Source organism: Castor canadensis, chromosome 4 (assembly GCF_047511655.1).
Source record: "Castor canadensis chromosome 4, mCasCan1.hap1v2, whole genome shotgun sequence".
NCBI classification, from domain to species: domain Eukaryota; kingdom Metazoa; phylum Chordata; class Mammalia; order Rodentia; family Castoridae; genus Castor; species Castor canadensis.
This window is the reverse complement of record NC_133389.1, coordinates 17,403,197-17,414,842: the sequence shown is the minus strand read 5'-3', so window position 1 is coordinate 17,414,842 and position 11,646 is coordinate 17,403,197. Positions and strand designations below refer to the sequence as shown.

General features: G+C 37.7%; 1 protein-coding gene across 1 annotated transcript; it reads right to left on the bottom strand.

Moving 5' to 3' along the window:
• Positions 1-224: 224 nt before the first annotated feature.
• Mc4r (melanocortin 4 receptor) lies at positions 225-1,815 on the bottom strand. Its single transcript, XM_020153459.2, has one exon. It carries the CDS (start codon positions 1,403-1,405, stop codon positions 407-409), a length of 999 nt encoding a protein of 332 aa, XP_020009048.1. The 5' UTR covers positions 1,406-1,815; the 3' UTR covers positions 225-406.
• Positions 1,816-11,646: the final 9,831 nt, after the last annotated feature.

Below are 11,646 nucleotides of genomic sequence, written 5' to 3'. Positions count from 1 at the left end.
CAAACCTCTGCATTTCAATGTTGTGTAATATAATATATGAAAACACTTATGAGAATGTATTTAACGAGGCTCAGATTTCTGTTATTAAAAAAAGCAGTGTTGAACCCTGGTGAATAACAAGAAAGAGACATTGTTAAGCTTTTAATAAGGACATCTTTCCTTTTTGCAATTCTATAATATCTACAGTATAGAATACAGATCAGCATTTTACAAACAAAAAGTAACATGACACTAAAAATAATACTCAAGTTAGACATTCTTTATATCAAAAATCATATGCTTAAATTTATAGAATAGATATTCTCAACCAAAGCATTACACACAAAGGACTCTGAAGTACACTGTTCAGGTTGTACAGAATGAAAAAGTCTCTTAAGCAAGTATTTAGTATCTCCTCTATCCCCACTTAATATCTGCTAGAGAAGTCACAGAGGCCTCCCAGGGGAAAGCAACAGATGATCTCTTTGAAGGTTTTTCTCAGTTCTTGGCTCCGGAGTGCGTAGATGAGAGGATCAATGATTGCATTGCACATGATTAGTATGAGGTACAAGTTAAAGTGAGACATGAAACACACACAGTATGGATTCTGGGGACAAGAGATGTAGAATATTAAGTGAAGGAAGAATGGGGCCCAGCAGACAACAAAGACCCCAATTAGTATGGTCAAAGTAATTGCTCCCTTCATGTTGGCACCTTGGCGGATGGTGCCAGTGCCTGGGAGGACAGCGATCCTTTTAATGTGAAGTCTGGCCATCAGGAACATGTGGACATAGAGAGAGGCCATGAGAACCAGCATGGTGAAGAACATGGTGATGAGGCAGATGATGACAGCACTGCTGTCAGAGTAAATGATGAACAAAACGCCCGAAACTGTGCAAGCTGCCCAGATACAAGTTATGATGATCCCAACCCGCTTAACAGTCACAATGGTATGGTACTGGAGGGCATAAAAGATAGTAAAATACCTGTCCACTGCAATGGAAAGCAGGCTGCAGATTGACGCAAGCAAGGAGCTACATATCACGGAGTCAATGACATTATCAATAGTCACCGTGAAGCTCTGTGCATCTGTGTCTGTGCTGTTCAGTAGGGTGATGACAATGGTTTCTGACCCATTGGAAACGCTCACCAGCATATCTGCGACAGCCAGGCTACAGATGAAAAAGTACATAGGTGAGTGCAAATTCTTGTTCTTGGCTATTGCCACAATCACTAGAATGTTCTCCAACAAGCTTATGACACCCAGAGTCACAAACACCTCAGGGGAGACAAAAAGTTGCTCGTAGCACCCTCCATCAGAGTGGCCTTTTCCTAGGGACTCACTGGCATTGCTGTGCAGTCCGTAGCTGCTGCGGTTCCAGAAGTGGAGAGACGCGTGCATCCCATGGTGGTGAGTAGAGGTCATCGTCAGGCAGCAGGTGGATTCAAATTCCCCTTTGAACTGATTTAAGCTTCTGCTCAGGGAATCTCCGTTATGTTCTGTCAGTCTTTATCTGTGTGAAAGTTATGAGGCTGCAATTGGCATGCCTGCTGTGAGGACTGTCACAGCTCAGAGCTTGGAACGGAGTTTTTAGTCTCTTTTAGGTATGGCTCTGATCATCAATACTTTAAATCTTAGGCTTCAGAATGCTCATTCTCAGTTGAAGGATTCTGCTGTTTGTTTTTGTCTCTCATTTCGGTTTTAACTTTAGCCTTATGCATTCAGATCTTTTCAAGATATTTTTCCTGGGAGCTGCTGTGCTGCTGGGAGCCAAGTCTGTATGCACACGCTCACATCAGCACCTCTCAGAAGTGTCAGTTCCTAGCTTAAGCATTGCTTCGTGTGCGTGGCGCTGTGAGTGCCAGCTGCTGATTTTTATGGTATGTGGAGGAAAAAAAACTGTTCAGAATGGCTCCTCCTCTGCTTCTTCCTGACCAATCCAAGTGCAGTGGAAGTCTGTGAGACACTCAGAGATACTAACTGCAGAGCAATACTGATTTCCTTACAGAAGCTTGTGGAATTGGGAACAAGCAGAATGTGAGACACTGGATTTCCCTTTTCAAGTTTTCAAAGAAAATATCTTGATCTCTAAAGGACACTTTGTGAGATGACACAAAATTGCTTTGAAGCAGCCAGACTTATTGCTGCTTGAAAGAGAAGTGTGTACGTGTGTGTGTGTATAAAATGAAATGGAAAAACACACTGTCTCACGCTCCTCAAAAACATATACTGCCTTTTTGTCCAGATACTAAATCTATCAACCTTTGAACTATAAGCTGGGCAGTATGCTTCAATTTAAAATACCTGAATCACAGGGAATTATAATAATACAGGTAGGTATGCTATGGTTCAAAGAACTCTGTAGATAGTTAAATTTAGCAAGGGACTCAAGAAGGGGGTTCACATCTTATGCTTTCATATCTCATATTTCTCCATTGTAAGCTTCTATTATCACAGCTAGAAAAGGTTGCTTTCATTCATAATTTATTTAAAGTCCATGTAGCATTATTGTAACTACATTTACTCTGAATTCAGAAAGAAAAAAAAATCAATAATGAGGCAAAATTCTGCATTTTAAGGCAATATTCTGTTTTTATTGGTTTCTTTATAATTCCCCAATTGAAGATCTTATAAATTAAACCTACAAATACCCTGTCAACTTCATTCAAGCCAAGACTAGTGAATGCAAATCAGTTAATGAATATTTTGCTTAAGCTAGTTTTGAAAGATTGAAGCAAAGTTACTTTTCAAATTAATTGAACTTCAGGCTATGACATTTGATAGATTTGTATATTGTTATTTTCTTATTGTGATTATTTTTGTTTTTAGCTGTCAGTAGTTTGTATTGAGCAGAGGGTACAAAATAAGAGAATACTAGTCAGGGTTCATTCTTAATCTTCACTTACTTAGGTGGCACTCTTCCATCTTTCCCTCCTGTGACAGAGATAATGCTGGGTATTGTTCCTGAGCATTGAGCCAAATTAACACCTTCCATCCATCTCTGTAATTGAATGGGGCCTTATGACTGAACCCCAGCTAATGAATGTGGACAGAAGTGTAATACACATTATGTCATTTTCCCTTGAGTCTCACTATTAAGCATTTTCTCTCTGTTAAGCAGATGATGAGAGAGTGTCTAGAAGCCTCGAGTTACAGATAGCAGAACAATGTTACAGAAGAAGCCCACCTTTTTAAATGACTGCAAAGCAAAACTGACTTGCACCTTTGTTTATTCTGTAGTCCATCAACTATATTAAATGTGATCCTAGAAGCAACAAATTTCACTGTACTAAACTACTGAGATAACAGTGTTTGTTTATTATATAGCCGTTACCATTTATTATCCTGAATGTCAAGCTTTATAGTGGAGTCATTAATAGATGGCAAGTCTGAATTATCTGAGAGTCCTGTTTCTTTCTTCTATTTTGTATTTAATTCAGTAGTGAATTATTTAAACAATAAGCAATAGAGAAGAAATTGATTGAATTATGTAAACATCAGATAGTCCACTCTGGATGTCTAGTTTCTGAATCAATTCTTGCCTTTGTGCTCTTTACTTCTTTTGGTGGTACAGTTGTCTCATTTGCTCAGGCAGAAAATTAAGTGTGTCTTTGACTTCTCCATCTGTCTCAGAAATTCCTGTGCTATCCAACCTATCTTTTTTGTTTGTGTTCTCAAGAAAGGGTCTCAGTTTTCATGAAATCTGATATTTCACATACAGCTTACCTTTATCCATGAAATCTCATCAAAGTTATAGACTATTTCTCTAGCAGAATGCACACACACATATCAAATTTTATGTATAATTTCATTGTGTTCTTAGGACCACCTAAAACCCACTTAGAGACACTAGCTTAGGAATGAATGTTATATGCCAAACTTGAGATGATGAAGGTGGGAGAATGGGAGTGGTACACAGGTGATTTCAAGTGTGTTGGTAATATTTTATTTCTTATGCAAGTAATAGTCATACAAGTGTTCATTATGCATTTTATGTAATATTTTATATGTAATATAATTTTTGTTGCCCAAAATGTTTTGTGATAGCTTTGCAAAATAGAAAAATGGCTATATAGTAGAATATCTTTGCTTATAGAAAAATGCATATTAAAATATCTGGAGATGATGCAACATCATGTTGGTAACTTACTCTCCAATAGATAAAGAAAATTTTTTAAAAAGTCTGACATAATAATGGTTATCTAGAAAGTCATGCAGATGGGTAAGGCTGTGTGTAATACAAAATGCAGGTAGATTGTAACTTACTTCTGTTCTGAGAGGAATGTTTGTCTTATATTTTAAGGCAGCAATTATGAAACGTTACAACAGAGAAATGTTTACCCAACTATGCTCCATCCAGCACTATACTTAAGAAATATTAAAGAGATTTTTTTACCTCAAAAGAAAAGATTACAAAGTCAAATAAATTGGTAAAACATTGCAAACTCATGTCCCTCTTGAAATTTCAGTTTACATTAGCATATAAAGTTTATGAAATTTCCTACTATTAAAACTGCTAAACCCAATTCCTTTCTGAATTTATTGGAACATAGGATTCTCCTTGTCCCATTTTATTTTTCAAGTATCTACTATTACATTCAGTTATACTATAAGGTTTGTTCTGAAATGTAAATTTGTTACAAACTTAATTGGTATGCCAGAAAACATTTTGAGCATAGAAAAAATTTTGGTTTGTTTTTGCACAAGTTTCTCCAGAGAAACAATAGGTGAATATAGAAATTGTGCGCAGCTGAACTGGACACATAGGAGCCCAGAGAAAAACATGCATCTCAAACATTTGCCAGCGACCTGAGTTCACTGTATGTGTTATAAAGCACAGTTATGTACACCTGGTTTTAAAACTTCTGTGAGGTTTCAGATAATCTTCCCTCTACACTTCATAAGAACTCACAAGCCACAACCTTCTGAAACTCATTTCCAGAAATAAACTATAAGTCTTTCCCCCTTTATTTTTTGTATTTATTATTTTTTCTTTTTTATTGTTTATTCATTTATTCATATTTGAGCTACCTCTCCTCTCTGTCCCCTCCGTCTCCACTCCACAGGCAGAACCTGTTCTGCCCTCTTCTCCAATTTTGTTGAAGAGAAAACATAAGAAATAATAAGAAAGACATAGCATTTTTCCTAGTTTGAGATAAAGGTAGCTATACGGAGAGATTCCTAGCATTGCTTCCATGCACATGTGTATTACAACCCAAATTGGTTCATCTCTACCAGACCTCTTCACTACTTTCCTGTCACTTTCCCATAGTGGCCTCTGTCAGTTTAAGGTTACTATATTCGCTCCTCTACAGTGGGCACATCAAATGCTTTCAAGTTTTAGGTTTCCTACCTTTCCCTATTCCTCCTCTATGCTTTCTCCCCTTAGCGTGTGACCCATGTCCAATAATATTACTGCATTTGTTTTGTTGGTGTTGTGGTCTTGATTATAGCTATTCTAACAGGAGTGAGGTGGAATCTCAATGAGGTTTTGATTTGCATTTCCTTTATGGCTAGAGTTGGTGAGCACTTTTTCATGTGTTTTTTTGGCCATTTGGATTTCTTCCTTTGAAAAAGTTCTGTTTAGTTCAGTTGCCCACTTCTTGATTAGTCCATTGATTTTGGGAGAGTTTAGTTCTTTGAGCTACCTGTATATTTTGGTTATCAGTCACTCTGTGGGTGGTCTCTTCAGTTTAGAGACCATTTCTTTTGTTGTGCAGAAGCTTTTTAATTTCATGTAATCCCATTTGTCCATTCTTTCTCAGTTGCTGGGCTATTGTAGCTCTAAATGAGGAACTCTTTGCCTATACCTATTGCTTCCTGAGTATTCCCTGCTCTATCCTGTACTAACTTCAGAGTTTTGGGTCTTATGTTAAAGTCCTTAATCCACTTTGAGTTGACACTAGAACAGGATGATATTCACGGATCTAATTTCAGTTTTCTGCAGGCAGACAACCACTTTTCCCAGCAACATTTGTTGAAGAGGCTGTCTATTTTCCATTGTATGTTTTTGGCGCCTTTGTCAAAAATAAGGTGGGCATAGCTGTGTGGATTCATATCTGGGTCCTCTATTCTGTTCCACTGGTCTTTTTATCTGTTTTTGTGCCAGTATCATGCATTTTTATTGCCATGGCAATATAGTATTATATGCCATAACTATGGTAATATAGTTTGAAGTTGGGTATTGTGATACCTCCAGCATTGCCTTGGCTATGCGCAGTCTCTTGTGTTTCCAAATGAACTTTAGGGTAAATTTTTCAATTTCTGTGATGAATGTTATTGGGATTTTGATGGGAATTAGATTGAAAAGATAGATTGCTTTTGGTAGTATAGCCATTTTTACTATGTTGATTTTACAAATCCATCAGCATGGGAGATCTTTCCATGTTCTATAGTCTTCCTCAATCTCTTTATTCTGAGGTTTATAGTTCTCCATGTAGAAGTCAGTCACAAACTTTGTTAAATTTACTCCTAGGTATTTGATTTTTTTTGAGGCTATTGAAAATGGAATTGTTTTCATATATTCTGTCTCAATTTGTTCATTGTTGGTATGTAGAAAAGCTACTGCTTTTTGTAAGTTGATTTTGTATCCAGCCACATTGCTAAAGCTGTTTATGGCATTTAGGAGTTTTTGGGTAGTTTTTTTGGGTCTTTGAGGTACAGGATCATGTCATCTGCAAATAGGGATACTTTGATAGTTCCATTATTTCTTCTTCTTGCCTTATTGCTCTGGCTAGAAATTCCAGGACTCTGTTGAATAGGAGTGGGGAATCCTTGTCTTGTTCCTGATTTTAGGGGAAATGGTTTAGTTTTTCTCTGTTAAATATGATGTTGGCTATAGTTTCATCATATATAACCTTTACAAGGATGAGATATGTTCCTTCTATTCCTAGTTTTCTTAGAGCTTTTATCATGAAGTAGTTTTGGATCTTATCAAAGGCTTTTTCTGCATCTACTGAGATGATCAAGTGGTTTTGTCTTTGCTTTTATTAATGTGCTGTATTACATTTGTAGATTTGCATATGTTGAACCACCCCTGCATCCCTGGGATGAAGCCAACCAACTTGGTTGTGGTGAATGATCTTTCTGATATGCTGTTGGATTTGGTTTGCATTGATGTTCATTAAGGAGATTGGCCTAGAGTTCTCCTTTTTGGAGGTGTCTCTGTCTGGTTTTGGGATGAATGTAATACTGGCTTCATAGAATGAGTTAGGCAGTGTTCCTTCCCTTTCTATTTCATGGAAAAGTTTAAGGAGAGTTGGTATTAGTTCTTTAAAGGTCTGATAGAATCCAGCAGAGAATTCATCAGGTCTTGGACTTTTCTTTTTTTGGGAGACTCTTTATTGCTGCTTCAATTTCATTTCATGTTATAGATCTGTTTAAGTGGTTAATATCTTCTTGGTTCAGTTTTGAATGGTCATAAGTATCTAGAAATTTGTCCATTTCTTCAAAATTTTCCAATTTATTGGAATATAGGTTCTCAAAGTAGTCCTGATGTTTCCCTGGATTTCCTTGGTGTTTGTTGTTATCTCCTCTTTTGCATTTCTGATTTTGCTGATTTGGATTTTTCACTCTTCACTTTAGCCAGATTTGTCAGGGGTCCATCAACCTTGTATATTTTTTCAAAGAATCAGCTTTTTGTTTTGTCAATTTTTTGTATGGCTTTTTCTGGCCTCTATTTAATTAATTCTGGCTCTTATTTTTATTATTTCTCTCCTGCTTGTTTTGGGTTTTGCTTGTTCTTTTTTTTCTAGTAGTTTGAGATGTAGCATTAAGTTGTTTGAGATCTTTCTGCCTTTAATATATGCACTATTGGCTATAAACTTTTCTCTTAGGACTGCCTTTGCTGTGTGCTATAGGTTCTGGTAGGTCGTGTTTTCATTTTCATTAACTTCCAGGAAACTTTTAATTTGCTCTTTTATTTCATCAATGACCCACTGATCATTGAGCAGTGTGTTGTTCAGCTTCCAATTGTTTGCATTTTTTTCTGGTCTTGTTTTTGTTGTTGAGTTCTAGTTTTAATGAATTGTGATCAGATAGAATGCACAGGATTATTTCCATTTTCTTATATTTGCTGAGGCTTGGTTTGTGCCCTAAGATATGATCAATTTTGGAGAAAGCTCCATGGGCTGCTGAGAAGAATATATATTGTGCAGAAGTAGGATGAAATATTCTGTAGACATCAGCTAGGTCCATTTGATCTGTGGTGTGATTTAGTTCTAGAATTTCTTTATTTATTTTTTGTTTGGATGACCTATCTATCGGTGATAGGGGCTATTAAAGTTTCCCACTACCACTGTGATGGAGTCTTATGTACTTTTAAATCCTTAAGAGTATGTTTGATGAAATTGGGTGCACTGACATTGGGAGCATACAGGTTGATAACTGTTATTTCATTTTGGTGTATTTCCCCTTTTATTAGTATGGAGTGTCCTTTATCTTGTTTGATCAATGTAGGTTTGAAGTCTACTTTGTCTTCATATAAGTATTGCTACTCCTGCCTGTTTTAGGGGCCATTGACTTGGTAAATCTTCTTCCAGCCTTTCACCTTAAGCCAGTGTTTGTTTTTTCAATGAAATGGGTCTCCTGTAAACCACATATTGTTGGATCTTCCTTTTTATTCCAGTTTGCCAAACTGTCTTTTGATGGGGGTGTTGAGTCTATTGACATTCAGTGTTAGTATTGGTGTGTTTGTGGTGATTCCTGCCACTTAGTTGTTTTTGTTGTTTAAGGATTTGATTGTGTGCATCTGAATCAATGCTACTCTCTGATTCCTTGTCTCATCTTTTCCTGTGATTTGATACTTCCTGTCCTCTCATGGTTCTGTTGCTTTCATCTTCTCTGTGCAGAATTCCTTGGAGTATCTTTTGTAATGATGGCTTGTTGGTCATATATTCTTTTAGTTTCTGCTTATTGTGGAAGATTTTTATTGCTCCATCTATTTTGAATGATAGTTTTGCTGAGTAGGGTATCCTAGGGTTGAGATTATTTTTATTCAGTGCCTGGAATGCCTCAGTCTATGTCCTTTTTGCTTTAAGGGTTCTGTTGAGAAATCTGCTGTGGTTTTGATGAGTTTACCCTTATATGTTGTTTTTTTCTCTCTTACAGCCTTCAGTATTCTTTCTCTATTCTCTGTGCTTATTGTTTTAATGATAATATGCTGTGGGGTGGTTCTATTTTGGTCAAGTCTGTTTGGTGTCCTGGAAACTTACTGTACCAGAATGGCTAAAACTTTCTTGAAATTTGGGAAATTTTCTGTTATTGTTTTATTGAATATATTACAAATCCCTTTTACATGGACCTCCTCTACTTCCTCAATGCCCATGATTCTCAGGTTTGGTCTTTTGATGGAGCCAGTGAGTTCTTGCATATTACATTCACAGGTCTTGAGTTGTTTCACTAACTGTTCTTCAGTTTTTTCTTTAATATCTGTTTTATCTTCAAGTTCTGAAATTCTGTCTTCCACTTGTTCTAGTCTGCTGGAGTAGCCTTCCACTGTGTTTTTTGTTTGACTATAGGGACTTTGTATTGCTAGGATTTCTGTTTGATTCTTTCTTCTGAGGTTGTCCATATTTTTGTTCAACTCCCCTTTTATAATTTGTGTGGTCCTCTTTAATTCCTGAATCTTTCTTTTTATAGTGTCCTTTGTTTCACTTTGAAGTCCTTTCTGAAGTTCCCTTATTTGTTTCTGTATTATCTCATGTTCTTTATTTTTATAGATTCTTGAGTGCATCTTGCACACTCTGGTTAAACATGTCTGGTATCTTCGCCATGAAATTTTCAGTGATTACTTGTAACATTTCTTCTATGATAGTATTTTTATGGACATCACTGGGTTCTTTGGTGTCATTTATCTGTGTTTCATTGGGGTCAGGAACTGGGTATCCATTTTCTTCATTTCCCTCTGAATCTTGTATTAAATTATTTTTTTGAAGAGAGTGGTTTACATCCCTTCTTTGTCTTCCCATTGATCCACTTGGTACTGTGCAACAATGTTTTTGATAGGCTAGTTGGTGGTTTTAGTCATCTGTTTTATTTCCCTTTATTTAATTTTTGTGTTTTGGCTGTTTTGGTTGTTAGCTAGGTTGGTGTGCTATTTTTGTCCCTAGTCTGGAGGTGTAATTAGCAATAACTAATTCACAAGTTCAACACCTGATCAGTAGTTTATATATTATATAGAAGATCCATTGGTGGTAATATCTATAAGCAGTGGGAGTTGTGGTGTTAACATTTGTTAGGCTAGGTATAGAATTTGGGGAATTGGGTAGGGTAGCACTAAAAGAGGAGGTGGGAAGTGGGGGTAGGTGAGTGGGGGAAGCAGTGTGGGAGCCTGTCTGCTGGGTTTTGTGGCCCTTGTGTGTGTTTGGGTGTATTTCTATTTTTGTAGTGTAGGGTGCTTATGTCCGGGATTTCGGGGGTTTGGGGTTGTGTAAAGTTGGTATAGTGGGTCAGTCAGCAGGTGGTGAGTGTGTTGAGGGAGGGGTAGTCTGGTGACAGGTTGGGGGAGAATGGGAAGGGAAGGTTTGGGCAAGGGGAGGGTTGGGAAAGTGGATTAGAAGGGGCAGAAAGACTGTAGGGAAGGAGAGCAATGGACTTTAGCACAGGAGAAGGAGAGAGAGTGAAAGGGGTGAGAGTAGGAATGAGAAGATAGTGATGGTAAAGATGATACTAAAGAAAGGAAAAAAAAAGAAAATGGAGTAAAAATTCTTGAAAAACCCACAATAATAAGACAAACAAACAAACAAAAGCAACAGAAAAATACCAATTAAACAAACCAAAACAAAAATCACCAGGTTCCTGAACAATAGAATTTCAGTCTTAGTTTAAATTCTGGAGTTATTCCTCCAGCATCCAGTCCTGGTATTGGCATATAAGCAGAAGCTCTTATGTGGTCTCACCAGGTGATTGGCTTGTGAGTAGTGTTTTGTTCTTCTGTCCACCAATTTAATTGAAATTGTGAGGTGAGGTAGGTTTGCCAGATCGTGCAGGGTGGTCAGAGCTCTTCATTTCCCCAGCTAACATCTGTGTTATCCTTCATCTGCAGGTATTTGGTCAGCTCTTCCGCCAGTGATGTGGGGCAGTTTGGTTTTGAATGATGCTTCTGGTTCAGGAGATCAGTTCTGTGATCCACTATCTGCCCTGCTTTGGGATGTGGCTTGTTGCTGTGTTTGTTCACTGAGAGTTTGGCACTGAGAGTTTAGTTCTCTGCCCCACCCCCTTTCTCCAGGGCAGGTTCAGCATGCCACTCCCACCCTCTGCTGTCTGTGCTAGATTACAGTTCGCTGTTTGTTTTTCAGTTTTGCTGGGCAGTTCGGTTTTGGATGTGGCTCTCTGGCTCAGGAGATGAGTTTTGTGATCCACTACTTCTCTGCTTTGGGGAGTGGCTTATCGCCTGCCCACTCTCAGTCTTCACTGCCTTTACTGTATTTTTTACCAATAGTTTGGCACTGAGACCAGCTCCTTGTTCCTCCCCCTTTGTCCAGTGCACTTTCAGCATTACACCCACCCTCTCCACTGTCTATGCTAGATTAAAGTTCACCTTTGTTATTTGGTTTTGTTGGGGGAGGAATCAGTCTGCCCAGGGACTGTGCTGATTTATGTTCCCAGGGGTAGGTAGGAGAGTTTCACATGGTGTGTGGCATTCACCTGTTTTTCTGTCAATTGAT